The sequence below is a fragment of the Trachypithecus francoisi genome, unplaced genomic scaffold (genome assembly GCF_009764315.1).
Source record: "Trachypithecus francoisi isolate TF-2019V2 unplaced genomic scaffold, Tfra_2.0 Contig00586, whole genome shotgun sequence".
Taxonomy (NCBI): Eukaryota; Metazoa; Chordata; class Mammalia; order Primates; family Cercopithecidae; genus Trachypithecus; species Trachypithecus francoisi.
In genome coordinates this window covers 6,869,025-6,887,728 of record NW_022680749.1, presented here as the reverse complement: position 1 = coordinate 6,887,728, position 18,704 = coordinate 6,869,025, and the positions used below count along the sequence as shown (strand labels likewise).

Here is an 18,704-nt window from a genome sequence, read left to right as displayed (position 1 = left end):
AGATGGATTATCTAGTAAATACATTGTCAGCTATTGTTTAAAATAATGGGTTGCAGCCTAGTTATTTTCATGAACTAAATGTCCCAGTTCAACTGACTGTGAGGCAAATGTGAGCAATTCCTTAGCCTACTAATGATTGAGTAGGCCAGGAGGGTTGATTTATTTGTCATTTTAAGTAAAGAATGTGTTAAAAGTTAAAAAAAATTACTTAAAGTGAAATACTTCTCTATTACATCAATTCTTCAGGGCTAAGCTAACAGCAGCCACACCAATATGCAGACTTTGGAATGTGGTGGGTGAAGGAGCCAGATGCTGAAACCGGAAAGATGAGTCTGTGAGAACATATCTTCCCACATGACTCAGCCTCCTCCACCCTGGGCTGGGTGCATGGGTGTGAAGAGGTAAGCCTGCGTCCTTATCTGGACCAGTGTGAACGTCACTAACACAGTCTGATGCCTGCTAGAGGAGCCATTTGACCTAATTAGAAGAGCAGAGAAAACACTTATCCAACACTCTGCAGAGCCCTGTGTCTTCAGCACCCCATGAGTTCTCCCTCAAGGTAGGCAAGATGAGATTTCAGAAAAGAATGTGAGCTCCCATCACTGACATTTTAGGATTTGTAAATGTTATATAGCCAGAAAAAAAGATATCATTCAGCTTTCATTTTCAGAAATATGAAGACACGTTAAATGACTTGCTTTGCCTAGCTAGATTGTGGCAAGGCCAGAACTGAGATTCAGGTATTTTAATTTGCTGTTTAGTGTCATGACTACTTGGGAAAATATATAACACTTCGATGTCCTCTTCTCCATCAAAGATGAAGCCTAACTTACTATCAGGAAGCAATTACATCAATCTCTGTGAACTGTCTTTTTAAAAAGTTATCTTCTGGATTTAAAATTCAGAGTAATTCCCAATGATGTCATTATGAGTTTGGCAGATACCATCTACTCAACTTTGCTGTAGTATGTTCCGGTAAGATCAACTCCCACATTAGATTAATATGCTTGTGAATACTGTAGAGACTTTTTTAGGAGAGAGTTTATGGCAATAAACTGATTGGTTCAATCCCCGACCCAAACCCCACCCATTCCTTTTTATTTTTTAGCTTTCTGCAGCTGTGGCCAGCCTCCTTGGGTACTGAATATATTGCAGAGAAAATAGAATTAAGTTTGGCTTTCAAATTCCTGGGTAACTTTATAAGGTCATAACTGTCATTTTGGAAGAAGGCAAAGTCACATCCCAAGTCAGCTCAAAGAGCGACGTTTTGAGCAAATATTAAATAAGTGCAGTTCTTCCACACTGCAGAATTTTACAACACCCTTACCACCTTAGCAATCCCTAGCCCATGGAAAGCATCGGAAACATTATAAAAGAGACGGGAGGGGGCCGGGCACGGTGGCTCACACCTGTAATCCCAGCACTTTGGGAGGCCGAGGCAGCGGGTCATGAGGTCAGGAGTTTGAGACCAGCCTGGCCAACATGGTTAAACCCCGTCTCTACTAAAAATACAAAAATTAGCCGTGTGTGGTGGAGGGGGCCTAAAATTCCAGCTACTCGGGAGGCTGAGGCAGGAGAATTGCTTGAAACCAGAAGGCGGAGGTTGCAGTGAGCCAAGATTGCGCCACTGCACTCCAGCCTGGCAATAAGAGCAAAACTCCATCTCAAGAAAAAAAAAAAAGAGAGAGAGAGATGGGAGTCCAGGTGTGCCAGTGTGTCCTCCCACTTCAAGGTGCTGGTCTTGAGAGATTTCTCTTTAGAGGCTTCTTTCCAGGAACTCTGTGACCTTAGGAAATGGGTTTTTGTCATCTGAATACGTAAAGAAGTAGGATCTAAAGTATCTGGACTTCTTAAAATGAAGAAAATGGATCTCCCTTAATGTACACTATCTATAAATTAAATATCAAAATACAGAAAAGCAACAGGTCAAATAGAATAAACATTAAGTAAAAGCTTTCTAATAAAAAAGTGAATGAAAGTCAACCTGTGGCCCTACACATTCGTATACTGTGTGTAAAAACTGTAAAAACCAAAACAGCTAAAAAACCAACCAAACAAATGAAATGATACAAAACAAAAACAATAACACAAGAATAAGAAAAAAAAAAAAAAGCCTGAAACTTTAAAAGCAAAAACATTCCCTAACCTGAAGGAAAGAGGTGGGAGAAAAGAATACGTGTCAAGATCAGCCTCAGAAACTTCCACCCTTTATACAAGGTACCCAGTAAAGCTCACCACAAATTGACTTAGTAAGTAAGTCCCTTTTACATTTCATTTGAACCATGAGGTGTAAAACAATAACATTTTCCTTCCTTTTTTAGATATGAGGTCAAACTATCAAGGATTAACTCCATTTGCACATGAGAAATTATTCCTCTCAAAAATTAATGAAATAGTAAAGAAAAAAAAAGTTTAGAGCTTCTACAATCCTGGTTCAAGGGAGGATTTAAGAGTCAGGATGTACTAGTAATGTGACCCAATTTATGCCCACAGTACAGTTTGTGAGTATCCCTGATAATATGTATGCACTGAAATATATTTTTCCTCACATTTATTTGGCTTTAGAATACATAAAGATCAAAATTTCAACAATTGTTTCTAAACATGTTTAAGTTCATTATGTATTAAGAAGCTGACAAAAACAAGACTGTCTCCTCAGAAATATGTACATTTGCATATCCATGCAAAATTTCATAACTTTTCAAGGGACACATGGTCTTCTTGCATTTCTTCTGTAGAGCCCTTGGGCTTTGATATGGTTTGGCTGTGTCCTCACCCAAATCTCATCTTGCCTTATAGCTCCCACAATTCCCACATGTCATTGGAGGAATCTGGTGGGAGGTAATTGAATCATGGGGGCAGGTCTTTCCCATGCTGTTCTCATGATAGTGAATAAGTCTCATGAGGTCTGATGGTTTTAAAAACGGAAGTTTCCCTGTGCAAGCTCTCTTCTCTTTTCTGCCGCCATTTGAGACAGCCTTTCAGGCCTCCCAAGCCACATGGAACTGTAAGTCCAATAAACCTCTTTCTTTTGTAAGTTGCCCATTCTTAGGTAGGTCTTTATCAACAGCATGAAAACGAACTAATACAGTAAATTGGCATCAGTAGATTGGGGCACTGCTGAAAAGATACCTGAAAATGTGGAAGCAACTTTGGAACCAGATAACAGGCAGAGGTTGGAACAGTTTGGAGGGCTCAGAAGACAGGAAAATGTGGGAAATTATGGAACTTCCTAGAGACTTGTTGAATGGCTTTGACCAAAAGGCTAATAATGATATGCACAATGAAATCCAGGCTGAGGTGGTCTCAGATGGAGATGAGGAACTTGTTGGAAGCTGGACTCTTGCTATGTTTTAGTAAAGAAACTGGCAGCGGAATGTTTTCTGTTTGAGTTACAGGTTAGAGGGCTTGCAGGATAGTGCTGTTCTACCCCAATGTTGAACTGAGTTACTGAGTTTTATTAAACGATTCTTTCAGGTTTTGAAAACTACACCCTTCAGTCTAGTGCGGGGCTGTGCCATGGAACCAATCTGAAAGTCAGTCAATGCTTTTTTGAGAACCAGTCTATAATAATGACTAAAATTGTTGTACTGAATCAAGCTTATGTCCCATTCCTTTTCTTAACATGAGTTATCTCATGAGATACCCTGAGGTCTTCGGCAAATGGTCTTCGGTGTGTTTGGATTACTTGCCCTCCCAGTTTGTCAGGTATGCCTGCATGTGCGTTTAGACTTTAATTGGTATCTTAGTTACATCAATCGACATGTGATTGTTCTTCATATACTATACTCCAGTGTTGAAATTTTGCAAACCATTCCATATCAAAGTAAGCAAACAACCTTATCTCTGACTCTGAGCATTAGCCTACGAATTGCTTAAACACATACCATCTAACAGTTTTAAGGTTCTTTTTTCAAAGTCCAGCTAGTAGCAAATAATTTCTACACTAGTCTATGTATACAGTAATTAACATAGGATGAGGAGTCAGACCGATAGCTCCACTGCTTTCTATATATGTGACTTTGGGCAACTTTTCTATCTTTGCTGAGTCTGCATCCTCATTTGCAAGATGGTAACAATATGGTACCTCCCTCTTAAGGTTGCTGTGAGGGTTAAGTGTGATATGAACGCAGGACCTGGTGCAGAATAAGCATCCACCACATCTCAGCAATTTTACTTCCTGCAGGGTTATGATGGTTATGCTACTGGACAGTTGCTCCTCCACCATGGCCTCTTGCTGTCTGCCCTGAAGTTTATAAGGTAAACCAGAGTTTCTCCATCAACTCATGAAACTACAAAACATCTGCTGTAGAGAGCAGCAATAATCTTTCCCACAGACTGATTCAAGTGTGAATCCTGGCTCCTTCCCTTTCTGAGCCAATAATCTTGGTCAGGCCACTCTCCGAGCCTCAGTTAATCTAACATGAAAATAAGGTGCTGTGAGGATCAGTGCAAAAATCTACACCACATGGACAAGCATATAGCAGGGGCTTAAAGAATTGTAATACATTTCCCCTTTTCTTTTCCTTCTTAAAGGAATTTGTGGTATGAACACAACTTTGGTAGCTTACATTTTCTTTTCTTTTCTTTTCTTCTTTTTTTTTTTTTTTTTTGTTGAGACGGAGTCTCGCTCTGTCGCCCAGGCTGGAGTGCAGTGGCCGGATCTCAGCTCACTGCAAGCTCCGCCTCCGGGTTTACGCCATTCTCTCGCCTCAGCCTCCCGAGTAGCTGGGACTACAGGCGCCCGCCATCTCGCCCGGCTAATTTTTTGTATTTTTTTAGTAGAGACGGGGTTTCACCGTGTTAGCCAGGATGATCTCGATCTCCTGACCTCGTGATCCGCCCGTCTCGGCCTCCCAAAGTGCTGGGATTACAGGCTTGAGCCACCGCGCCCGGCCTCTTTTCTTTTCTTAAGAGACAGTTTCATTGTGTCATCCAATCTGGAGTGCAATGACACCATCATGGCTCATTGCAGCCTCAACCTACTGGGCTCAAGCAATCCTCCCATCTCAGCCACCTAAGTATCTGGGACCACAGGCACAGGCCACCATGCCCAGCTGATTTTTGTATTTGATGTAAAGACAGGGTTTTACCATGTTGCCCAGGCAGGTCTCAAACTCTTGAGCTCAAGCAATCCTCCTGCTTCAGCCTCCCAAAGTGTTGGGATTATAGGTGTGAGCCTCTGTGCCCAACCTAAATTTTCCATTTATTTCTAAGCCAGAATTAATTAAATCACAGTGTGTTAGGGCTGAAGTCATAGATTTCAGAAATCATTTAATTCAATATCCTCATTTATTTATTTTAAAATTATATAATTAAAAATTATAAAATACATGTTTGTGGTAAAACTTCAAATACTATAAAATACATACAATTATATGGACATACTTTTCTCCCTGAAATTAATTTCTATTAACAGTTTGATGTGAATGCTTCAAGAGATTTTTGTGTGCATAGATATATACATTTTATATATACAAACACATATAACTATATAAATAGATTGTTAAAATATGTCTATATTTACATATTTATATACAGTTCTGAAACATTGTCATCCAAAAGTCCTTTTCCTTTCAATATTGTAAATATGGCTTATTTAACTACTGCATAAAGCTACCTTATATGAATGTATCACTATATAATGATGTATCAATCATAGCCCTTAGATGACTTGCAATATTTAGCTATTAAAAGCAATATTGTAGCAAGAAATCCTTGTATGAAACTTTTTTTAATGGTCTAGATGTATCGAGGTAGAACACTAGGTGAAAGGTCATGCACAGTCTACATTTTGACAGCTACTGCAAAATCAACCCTTAAAAGATTGAACTGGCCGGGCGTGGTGGCTCACGCCTGTAATCCCAGCACTTTGGGAGGCCGAGGCGGGCGGATCACAAGGTCAGGAGATCGAGACCACGGTGAAACCCCGTCTCTACTAAAAATACAAAAAATTAGCTGGGCGCGGTGGCGGGCGCCTGTAGTTCCAGCTACTAGGGAGGCTGAGGCAGGAGAATGGCGTGAACCCAGGAGGCGGAGCTTGCAGTGAGCCGAGATTGCGCCACTGCACTCCAGCCTGGTGGACAGAGTGAGACTCCGTCTCAAAAAAAAAAAAAAAAAAAAGATTGAACCAATGTAACATAATAGGGCATGAAAATGGTTTCTTCTGCTTTCTTTCATCAATTCTTTTTAATTTTCACAAGTATTTTTAACTTTGCCAATATGATAGGATCAAAATGATATCTCATTGTAGTTTTAGTTTGTATTTTTCTTAGTTATAATGAGACTGAAATTTTTTATGTATTTTGGCTATTTAATTTTTAGTTATGAATTGCTTTTTCAAATTGTTAACCTGTTTTCCGTTTCTTTTTAAATCTTTTAATGATTTGCTTGGGTTTTTTCTTTATTATGAATATTGATCTTCAGTTTGTTATAAATGTAACAAATATATTTTTCTTTTTCCATTTTTAAAAGTTTACATGTTTTGCCTTTCTTTAGTTATTATCTCATCATAGAGAAGTGGTAAAATGTTAATAGAGTTCAGTCTTTGGGGGTTTTCAATTTTAGCTTCCACGTTTTCTGCCTCTAAGGCTGTAAAATATATTCTTTATATTTTCTCAATATTTAACTTCTTTGTTCATTTGAAATTCAAGACCATTTGAGATTTATTTTTCAGTATGGGTTTGACATTAAGTCTGAATTATTCTTTTCCTAACCAGTTATTTAATTTTACCTGTATTCGTCTTTTCTGATTCTACTGCTATGAATACTGCTTTACTCCCTGATCTTACATTACAGAAATCTGAAGCCCAAGAGAGATTATGTGATTTTTCTAGAGGGATGCTTTACAATTGGGAGCAAGTCTGCCCTGCCAGAGAATATTTGGCAATGTCTGGAGAAACTTCTGGTTGTAATTACTAGGAGAGTGCTGCTGGCATCTAGTGGTAGAAGCCAGGGATGTTGTTAAACATCCTAAAATGAACAAGACAGGCCCCCCACAAGAAATTATCTGTCCTAAAATGTCAATCGCGCTGAGGTTGAGAAATCTTGGACTCATCACAGTATATAAATACTGGTCTTAAAAAATTTACTTAATAAAGGTATACAAACATGTGTTTTAAGGTATTTAAAATTATTAGCTTTTGGTATCTGTTGATAAATCTTCCAAAAGTTGTTTGCATATAAGCTTGCCATTGTGAGTTAGTAGACGTCATTTTCCAGGTGAGAAAAAGATGTGAGCTTTTCTCATTGTCTCAGGAGCAATGTTACTTCATTTCTATAAGATGCTGCCTGTTCTTCATGACACTGAAATTTTTCATTCTCACCAACTCTAGAACAGATGTTGAATCCTCTGGATAGCAACTGCATATCATAATTGTGTGTTCTTTTCAAAGCACTGGTTTTAATCATGCCAAGTGGTAACAAATTTTCAACCATGACTTTACCTTTCATATTGAAAAATCAGACACAGAATCATCAGAAGCACCAAATTAATGGTAATGATTTCAGGTCCCACTCCAGATCCACTGAAGCAGAGACTCCAGGTTTGGGGCCCAGGACTTTGTATTTTCATCAGGTGAACCAAATGATTCTGAGGGTGATCTGACTTTGGAAGCCAGTGTTGTGCCGCACTCACAGGCATGCTACCTGCAGGAAGAGATGCTCTAATCCCCGTACTACAAATTCTCCTAGCTCAGCTCCTGTCCCCAGAGAGGAATTTGGTCTCAGAAACTGAACGATTCATGTCTGCAATAGGATAGTGAAGAAATTAAAAATAAAAATAAGTGAAAGAAGACTAGTTTTTTTAGGGTTAAAGATTTTCCTATATTCACCGCATCAAAAATGTAGTAAAATGGTGACTCATACTAACCATGACCTCTTTGAGGTTTTAAAATGTGGAAGGAGAAACTACCGAGATTGAAGACACAACCATGCCAGTTACTTGTTTCTAATGATAGTTTATGTTGGTTCCATTTTCTTTCATCTCAAAGTGGGTTTAAATACTAATTAAGCATCATAAAACCAGCTTGCATTTAACAAATATAGCAAAGCCTAGAGAATAGGATCACATGGATTTGATCTGCAGAATTCCAATTGGAAAATGCTGTGACTCACCTAATGTTGCACATGGATGCATTTTTGCTTCACTTTTAATCCCAAAAAGGTATGTTATCAAATTGCAAAACATCAGTGGCCACACATTTACTAACTTTTGCCAGAACTTTCAAGTAAAACTTCCTTTGCTATCTTATACAAGATAATTGAAGTTGTTTGAAACGTTTGTTTAAAACCAACTATGACTTCAACTACTTATCTGTGCAGATTCTATCATAATCATATAGCCAAATAAAACAAAGCACTATGGTGTAAGTCTAGGTGGATATAACCAAAGTTCTGTTCTTTGTAATCCCATTTCTAATTTTGGGGATCACTGAAGTAGTGTCACCCTTATCACTGTACTTCATGGTATGTGAAGGTCACAAATTTGAATTTTATATGATAAATGTATACTACTGCTACTCATTTACTTTATGGGTGTTGAAGCCTCTCCAACATTTTTTGTTTGAAAAGATTTTTTGCTTCTAAATATGTCCCTGGGTAAGTTGGTTTCTATAGTCCTTCTCTCCTCTGACATTATATCTAGATCTTTTTAAAAAATTAGAAAATGTCTACTTATATTTTCAGCCTTTGCGAATTTGAAGTAGGAAGTAGATAAATGGCTGGGAATTATTTTAGTCCTGAAGCACTTAGAGGGGAGTCAGCCTTGTGTAGCTTTCAAGTTTAGGGTTTAGGATCCGCCAGCAAGCAAAACAAAGCAACATAAACCTTTATGGAGGAAGAGGGGAACTATACGATGGGAGAATCACCCAGACACTGAAGTGGCAGGCATTGCGGTTTCCCTGGCTGGTGTGGGGCAGAAGGGCAAGGTTGTGCAGCTCTGCTGTTGTCCTGCTCTGATTTTTAAAGTGATCACGTTACAGGACTATGCGGTGTTGAGGCTGACAAATACCTGGCAGATCAGATGAGTAAACTCATGCCAAGGAAAGGGAAACAACTTGTCCAAATGTTTAAGATCAGCTTCAGCATGATGGAGACTAAGGCAAGCAAGGGGCAGAAGGAAATGAAGAGAGGAGAGAGAGCAAGTAGGGTAAGAAGAGGCCGTTTTAAGCACCTCATAGCATTCAGGAGACAGCCCAGTGCTTTAAAAGAAATAAATGGTAAGTGTCTCTGTATTCAGAGATAGCCTCTCCTTATGCATTCTGGCTTTTGGATTGAGGCCTTAGGATTCTCAGCTCCATTTCCAGAACATATCAGCATGTTGCCTACCTTGAACTGTCACTAATGTTGACATATACCATTCCCAGAAGCTTTCCCTCAAAGGTTCCTGACCTAGAGTATTTATTTGATTGTGATGTCTGGCATATCTTTCCAACAGAGGAAATGGAGCCTATTCTTAATCATATTAATACATACCAAACAAAATAATCAAAACACACAACAAAAATAATCCAGAAACTTTATAGACAATTTAAAAAACATTGCCCTTAAAGATATAGAAGAAAATTGTTTCCCCCTCTCCCACCCCTTCAAACCTGTAATATACCTACTGAAAGATGAGACAATCAGGGATTAGAAAAGACTCAAGCTGTCACTGGATTTCTTTAAAACTTTTTTCCCAGGGCCACTAGAGGGGCAGGCACAAAGATCACAGATTTGGTTTGGGGCCTGGGAGTCCCAGATGAAGCCTGAAGTCACAGGGTCACCTAGCGGGGAGTCTCACTTAGAAGATACAGTAGAGAAGAGTGGAATTCAACAGACCTGGATTCAAATTCCAGCTCTGCCTCTCACCAGCTATGGGCCCTTGGGCACATTTCTGATTTTCAGATTGCTCACTCATAAACGGCTAATAATAACAGCATCTTTCTCACAGCACTGTTGTGAAGCCTGAGTAAAATATATGTGTGAGGTGCATAGCATAGTGACTGGTGTACAGAAGCTACTTAAGATGTTGTTGCTATTATTAGGATGAATATCAATTTGTCGGCTTGAGATAGAAAAAATTAGAAGTGAAGCTGATTACTTAGAAATCTTCTATCTCATTTTTCAGTTAAAATATTAATATATAAGAAACCTGGAACAGGCAATCTCAACAACAGACCATGCTCTGTAGTAATTACAGTATACTGGGCTGGGTTTAGCTCAAGCTGGCCTAGTATTCAGCTACTGTGGAGGCCATGGGCTTTGCCACATCAGTACTTAGCAAGAGGGGAATTTGAATGTTCTTCATGTAGTAATCTGGGTAGACAGCCAAAGCAGAAATGTACTTTAAGGCTATACAGATTGATTCTCTGTATTGATTAAATCATCAGATCTATAGCTGGTTGGCTAGGTACCAAGAGAATTTTGAAATAGGCAGGCCTAAAAGACTTTCTACGTTTTGCCATAATGAGGTTTGTCCATCCACAAAACCTTTCTGACACCCCAAAACAGTGATACTACTAGTGTTTTTGTTTTTATTTTACTGTATTTTTTAATTTTTATTTTTTGAGACAGGGTCTTGCTCTGCTGCACAGGCTGGAGTGCAGTGGTGTGATCAAGGCTCACTATAGCCTCAATCTCCCACATTCATGTGATCCTTCCACTTCAGCCTTCCAAGTAGCTAGGACTGCAGGTGCATGACACCATGCCTGGCTAATTTTTAACCAGAGACAGGTTTTGCCATGTTGCTCCTTGAGCCCAAGAGGCTGGTCTCAAACTCCTGGGCTCGAGCGATCTGCCTGCCTTGGCCTTCCACAGTGCTGCGATTACAGGTGTGAGCCACCGTGCCTGGCCCTAACAGTGTTTTTAAATTCATCTAGCTGTTCTAGGAAAAAAATTGCTCCCTTATTTTTTCCCCTTTAAGAAGTTACTCCATTTCCATTCATCTCCTTCTTCCCTGTTTCTCCAGTAGATTGTTAGGTCAAGAGGAAGGCAAGCAGATTCTCTTCCTTAACACATGAATACAGAATAAAAGGGTTTCTTTCTTTCCCCCCAAAATGCTTACCATTTATTTCTTTCTTTCATATTTACTCAAATTTGCAATTAATTCCCTTTAAAATTATTCTTTTATATAGATAAATTTGTGTAACTCCCTGATGGGAAATTTGGCAATTCGTGTAAAAAATTTAAATACTCCTAACTCATAAATTTATTTTTAGGAGCCATCTGTGGAGAACCAAAATATTTATAAGAAAATAGTGAAAAATTGAAAGTAGCATAAATAGTCATGTGAGTGAACTGGTTACAGAAATTATAATTCATGTTTACAACAAAATATTCAGTCATTACAAAAATTATAGAGGTATATTATAGGTAGTGCAAAAGTGTTCATAATATGTTTTAACAGCGAAAACGAAGGCTGCTAAATAATACTTATTGAATACTTTTCCAATTATCAATGGACGTGAACAGAAATGGGACCAGAGAGAAATCTATCAAAATACTAACCAAGTAGGTTTCTCTGGGTGAAAAGGAAATTAACTTATTATTTTTGTTAGTTTCTATTTTCTAAAATGGCTATAATAAACACATTTTATTTTTATAATTAGACAATACAGTAAGTTTTTTTTTTTAATTTAAGAAAGTATTGCCAAGTCTACTTAAATCTAAGAAAACAATAGTTCAATTTAGGAGTGGAAAGAGCCATAGGCATGACCTACCTAAATGTAGAGTCCATTTGTAGAAGGAGGGCTGATTCTGAAACGACTTTTCTTCAGGTCAGATGCTATATTATAAAGGAAAGCCAAAGTAGTGGAGGAAACAGGACGTTGACCATGCAGAGCTTTCCCTATAATCAGCCATCACCTTAGCAACCAGCTTCGCTGCCTCAGGCTAAATTCTTCTGTAGCGGCTTTAATTTATGGATACCATTTTCCCTGTCTGCCTAGTGGGAATCATTAGGCAGTGTCCCGATGTGTAGGTATACATCACTGGGGCTAGGGAAGGTTTTAGCTGATACATTAACATGGTATTACATGACCTTTAATAACATGGTATGCCAGTCAGTCTCTGAACTAGTTTCTTCTTGCTGCTGTAACAAATTTCTGCAAACTCAGTGGCTTAAAAAGCACATAAACTTATTCTCTTACCTTCTGGAGGTCATAATTCTAAGATCAAGGTGTTGGTAGGGCTACTTTCCTCTGGAGACCAGAGATGAACCCACTTTTTGCCTTTTCCAGCCACTACAGACTGCCTGCATTCCTTGGCCCATAGCACATCACTCCAACCTCAGATCCATTGTAACATCTCCTTTTTCTGACTTTGGCCTACTTGCCTCTCTGCTGTAAGGACCCTTGTGATTACACTGCGCCTAACCAGATGACCCAGGATGAACTCCTTACTTCAAGATCCCAACTTAATCACATATGCAAAGTTCGTTTTGCCATATAAGACAACGTATTCACAGGCTCCTGAGATTAGAATGTGGACATCATTGGGGGCCATTATTCATCCTATTACAGTCTCCCTATCAAGTTTCCTTCAGTCTTCTGAGCACATCAAGGAGAAAATCTAGTTTTGGCTTATGTCATTGTTTCTAGCACTTGCTAATCTCCCTTTCAAACAAAGAGCATGCATTTAACAAAAAGAAAGCAGATATTAAACTCAGGTGTACTGGCTAGGCATGGCATCTATCTACTTCATTATCAGTCATGTACTTTTCATTATGTTATGGTTACCTTCAAGTTTTGGCAAATGATACTTTACTTTTTTTCTCATTTATATTATAGCTGCATACAATTTCTTTTAAAAAACAAAATAGTGAATCAACTTTGAGACTTTTAAACAAACAATATTATTGGTAACATGCAGATTTTGCAAACATTGTGAATGAGGAATGTGAATGACTAACGTTTGGCAAATACTGCCATAGGAGAATACTGCCCTACTTAAGATTAGGGAAGGGTCATGTTGTTTGGGGATGACTATGCTTCCTCCCTTAGCTCTGCATGAGGCCTCTCTTGAGGAACGTGACACTATTTTCTTTCTGCTTCTTTTGACAATTGATTCTTTATAGGGGTAGAGGGTGAGCCAGCAAGACAGGGAGAGGTACTATCCATTTTATTCATGAAGAATGAAAGTTGACAATGGCAAATCTCTGGGACATTGTGTATTGGTCATTGGCTATATGCAAATCTCCTTGCAAGGTTTGCTGAGAGGTAAAGGCAAGTCCCTGCATTATAGGTGTGAGCCCCTTTCTGGTAGAGGACTACAAGTCAGGGCAGTTGAAGGTAGAAAATGGATGGGTCCATAGGAAAAGGAACAATAAAGTACTGTGGAGTTCAGACAGAGAGGCGATCCTTTTAGTTGGAAGCAGAGGATGGAAGAGTGAGAATAGGGAGGATCAGGAAACTTTTCATGGTGAAGACAGTTTTTCTTCAGAAACTTTGCCAAGAATTTCCTTAAGAAGCATTTAGGGTAGGGGCCTCATCATCACCAATACTTCAGTTTTTTTTCCTGATGATATTGTCAGTATTAGGAAGTTTTCCTGAGTACCAACTACTTGCTAAACACTACACTTGGGACTCCATATATGCTACTATACTATTAATGCTAAAGCGATGAGGCTGGTTTTCTTATTTCCGTTTTTTAGAAGTGCAAACTGAGTCTCAGAGAGACTCAGTTACTTGCCTAAGATCATATTGCCTGTAAGTAGCAGACATTTTCTTCAAGTGCTGTCTGGTTGCAATGTTGATAAACTTCCCCTGCAATAAGCTGATTTCAGCAGCTTTGGTGTGAAGTGCTTCTCCCAGTCTGGAACTAATTGAACTAACTGAGCTCTGTGTCCATGTGTCCTGCTTCAGCTAGAACTTATCCAGTCTCACTCAGCATCTTCCTCCTAGGATTTTATCCAGAGCTGTCCAACAGATAGCGCTGATGGAAATATTTCATATGTGTGCAGTAACCACTAGTTACACGTGGTATCAAGCACATAAAATGTGACTAAGACTGAGGACTAAATTTATTTGATTTGATTTGAATTTAAATTAATATAGCCACATGTGGCTAGTGGCTACTGGACAGAGCAGTATATAACTAGATTCAATCATATTAAAGTTAAAATCATCCAGGCAGTAACAGTGATCTAGGAGGCAGAGTGGACATGGCTCAGGCTATCCTGAGTCACATTAACTTTGCTCTAGAAGACAACTTTACAAGGAACTAAAAGGGACAGGATTAAAGATTACTAAATACTGGGCTCCAGAAATTTGTAACCATCAGCTTAGCAGATCATATATTCTTCAGTGGAGCTGAGAATTGAGAAGTCTGCTCTTCATAATGATTTGAAACTTTCTAGTCCCAGAGAAAAGTTGACCAAGGAACTGCCCAAGACTGAGTCCATACGGAAGAACTTCACCTCCTCTAGGAAGAAAGTGGAAGGTTTCATAAAATAAATGAATGGATTCACAGAATCAGCAATAAAGTTACTTTATTACATACAAAATGTTACAATGGTAGGAAATCCCTGAAAGCCAATACAGGCCGCTCTGTCATCTTTGAATAAGTTAGATGTGGGAAAGTGGCCAGTTTTCTTACCTTTTTTTCTGAGGAAGAACTGCAGTTAATTCCTCAGGCTTGTGTCTTTGGCAGTGCTGGTCTTGAAGTTTTATATCCTACAGTAATATCCTGGCCCAAACTGCTGTGGCTGTTTGAGGTTAGGTAACATCTAGAGCATCATCAAACCTTGGAGACTGCATTCTTTAAGTGGCATAAAGATAGCCAGCCTCTGCTGTGGGAGTGGTATATACATTGTCCTTGCAACAAAATAATAAGTCTTTACTTGGAGGCCATAATGTGTACAGTCAGCTGGGCTTTGGGACAACTAATCATGGTTTCTCTACTAATTTGTCAAACAAGTCATTGAGGTTGCTTATGGGTCTCACCATTCTTTGGTGCTAATATCTGATGGAGAGGTATTTGCCTGGGGTTATAATAACTCTAGACATGTAAGATATAGATCGACAGTTAATCAGCCAATTGCTCTTAGAGTCACTGGCTGTTTACAGAATAAAGAGGCTGTCAACACAGCTTGTGGACAGGTGTGCTCCATGGTGACGGTAGACACTGGGGAGGCTACCTGAACCTACAGACGCATATTAGTATTAACAGATGAAGGCCAAGCATATGCTTGGGGTGCCAATTATGGGCAGTTGGGCACTGGCAATAAAAACCACCATTCCTATTCTACCTTTGTCCTTGTGGAAAAGGACAGAATTATAGAGATTGCTGTCTGTCACTCTTCCCACACATCTGCGGCCAAGACCCAGGATGGGCATGTCTACGTGTGGGGCCAGGGCCAGTTTGTGATCCTTCCTCACCTCACCCACCTCTGCACGTCTGCACTGATGACACATTTGCCTGCTTTGCTACTCCTGCCATCACGTGGCACCTCCTCTCTGTGGAACCTAATGACCACCCTCACAGTGGCTGAGTCACTGAAGAGGGAATTTGACAACCTGGACACCGCAGTCTTGAAATTTGTGGTCGATGGAAAGTACATTTATGCACATAAAGTCCTTCTCAAAATTTGATGTATGTGAGCATGTTCATTCATTGTTGGAAGGTAATGAGGATAATATTGTAGAAATGAGTGAATTTTCATACTCTGTTTACTGGGCCTTCCTGGAATACATGTACAAAAACAGTATCAGTCTTTCTCCTGAGGAGGCAGTAGAATTGCTAGATTTGGTTGCATTTTATAAAGAAAATCAGTTGAAGAAAGCTCTGCCAACAACCAAGGCATCTGCAAGGAGAGTGCAGTCAGTCTGCTCTCGACTGCTGTGAAGTATGACAGCTGGGATTTGGAAGAATTCTGCTTCAGGTTTTGCATAAACCATCTGACTATAAACAAATTTCAGGTTTTGCATAAATGGACCATGATCTCCTGAAGAACTTTTTCAGAAAAGAAAGCAGAGTTAAAGCCTTTAAAAATGGATCCCATCTTCAGAAAAGGAGTTTCTGAACCTTTCTGTTTCCCCTGCAAAAGTCAGAGATAATCATGTCTCTTGAATTAATATTATGTTTGAAGAGTTACATTTGGCTGAGTACTTGCATCTGTCAAAAGAAGGATGATGGTGAGTAATTTCATCTGCCTAAATCCAGAGTTTATGTAGAAAGCATTGAATACTCTGATCAGATGTGACTAAGGTCAAGGAAAAAAAATGAAATATCTTATTTACCATTTCCTCTTTTGAGTCACTTAAGTTGGATACCTTTTGTATCCTGGTCTCAGTATATGCTATTCTGGCCCAAACATTTTGTTATTCAGCTGGCTGATACCACATAGACAGCCTGATAAGGAGTGCTGTTCCTACCACATTGTCAGTACCCAGCATGGTGCCTTGCATATAGTAGGCACTCAATTTATTCTAAATCTTCAGTATGCCCAGATAATAGCTTTAATTGTGGAGTACTGGATGAAGGAATAACTTGCACAAAGTAAATCTAAAATACTCTAATTATTGAAGTTCTTATTCTTCTGGTACATGATTCTGAGAAATAGTGGCTAATTTAGAGCATTAATTACAATTCACCAAAAGGCCTTGGCCATTAAATTACCCAAGATTCAAGTGCTAATTTTGATTTTCTGTTTACTCTGAGTCATTAAATTCTCACATGGGATTATTGAGTATGAAGTATTTTTGAATGAAATCCCTGGACTGGTCTGCTTCACATCCTGACATAAGGTCTTTTACTTTTCTGTATGTTGAGGGATTTGCCTCTGTAAGTGAAAATGACTATGTATTTTTCTTGCAGTTGACTTTCATGTCACTATAAAATAGGTCTTTTAATTTGGCACTAGTATAATTATAAAGTACTATCTGAAAAGGAACTAATACTTACATTTCATGGGCCGCATTAATAAGAATGAGATAAATTTATACTGTTTATTTATTTATTTATTTAGAGAGAGTCTTGCTCTGTCACCCAGGCTGGAGTGCAGCAGTGTAATCTTGGCTCATTGCAACCTTTGCCTCCCAGGTGCAAGAAATTCTCCAGCTGTAGCCTCATGAGTATCTGGGATTACAGGCATACACCGCCATGCCTAGCTAATTTTTTGTATTTTTAGTAGAGGCGGGGTTTCACCATGTTGGCCAGGCTCATCTTGAACTCCTGACCTCAAGTGATCCACCTGCCTTGGCCTCCCAAAGTGCTGGAATTACAGGCATGAGAATTTATACTTTTTAGATCAAAACAAGTCACTCAATTGCAAAAGAGCAACTGGAATGGAACATAGTGTCAGATTCTTCTAATATGTATCTCACAATATAATATTACGTAAATAAAACTCCTTTGGAATTAGGAATCTTGTTCTGATGCTGAACTATTTGATAATAAGGTGCTTATTTGCAGATAACAGAAAAAAAATCATCTAATCAAATTATTTTATCTTATGGTAGAAGACAATGAGGCCCAGAAAATGTGACTTGCTCGAGGTAAAACAAAATAATCCTCCAAAAATCAAATGAACTAAACAGATATAGATCCTTGGTTTTAAAAATTAAGATACCTGACTCCCATTCACAAGCTTTTCACATTCTGGAAAGGGAAGAAAATATGTGGAGTAAGCTGAGAAATATGGTTACCAGCCTATGGTGAGATAGATGGTGGATGATCTCCAAAGGTCACTCAGGAAGGATGTGGTTACCACTAAAGCCTGGCCACATGTGAATCACAGCTGTTAAAAATATTGCATCTTCTTCGGGGAGTACTTTCATTTTTTAGAACAGCTAATGCTAAGATTTTTTTTTTAAACTCAGAATAAAATATAAGAAACAAGAATATACTGAAATAAAAAGAATATTGTATGAAATAAAAAGGAAAAGTTTAAAAAGTGGCTTTCCTATGTAATATTTTACACACACAAACACATATATCCAGAAATACATGCATAGATATGTATGATTTAATACATATTTAATATACATACATAGAAAGATACATAAATATAGGTGAAACAAACAATATCCTGGAAAAAATATATCAAAATTGATTCAACGAGACAAACTTCATTTGTAATGTTTAATTTCCAAACCCTGGTAGTAAATATAGATGTTCAATGTAGTGTATTCAATACAGTTTTGCAGGTCTGCAATTGTTCATAATAAAAATGCAATAGTTTGATGGCTAAAGAAAGATGGACAGGATAAAGAAAAACTGAAAGAAAACTAAAAATGGAAACACACTGGAAACTGTAAAGCACAGAATTCCATAGAAGTACGTTAGTAATCCTAAGAAAAACTTGATTACCAAGCCCACAGATCAGAGAAAAAGACAAAGAAATAAAAATAATCTTTGACAGAGAAGATGGTAGACATTGAAGAAACATACAGGTAACAGATTATTGACTAGATTAAAACAAAGGACTAAAAGGAATAGACACATCAATATTCAAAGGCATGATAGAAGAAAACTTGGGTTAAAGAAACATGTAAGTGCAGATTGAAAGAGTTCACTGCAAAATTAAAGGGGATACTTTTGCAAAAATGTGCTGGCTAAGTTCGTTTCATTATAGAGATGAAAACAAAACTACAATAATATAAAACAAGTATATAAGCAGAAATTTAATTATTTTCTAAAAAACCACAACAGGTTACCTACAAATAGATAAAAATGAAGGTGACTTTACACACTTCTGTTGTAATGCTAAACTCCAGAAGAAAATA

The 18,704-nt window shown here is 38.4% G+C and overlaps 1 protein-coding gene and 1 pseudogene across 1 annotated transcript in view; one reads left to right on the top strand and one right to left on the bottom strand.

Moving 5' to 3' along the window:
* Positions 1–11,816, bottom strand: part of LIPM (lipase family member M) — a 31,852-nt gene extending 20,036 nt beyond the window's left edge. Inside the window, exon 1 of the mRNA XM_033215789.1 lies at positions 11,700–11,816. Within this exon, the coding sequence (XP_033071680.1) occupies positions 11,700–11,716 (17 nt within the window). The 5' untranslated portion in view covers positions 11,717–11,816. The remainder of the gene's footprint in view (positions 1–11,699) is intronic.
* A 1,295-nt stretch (positions 11,817–13,111) lies between these two features.
* LOC117085797 lies at positions 13,112–16,455 on the top strand (annotated as a pseudogene).
* The last annotated feature ends 2,249 nt before the right edge of the window (positions 16,456–18,704 follow it).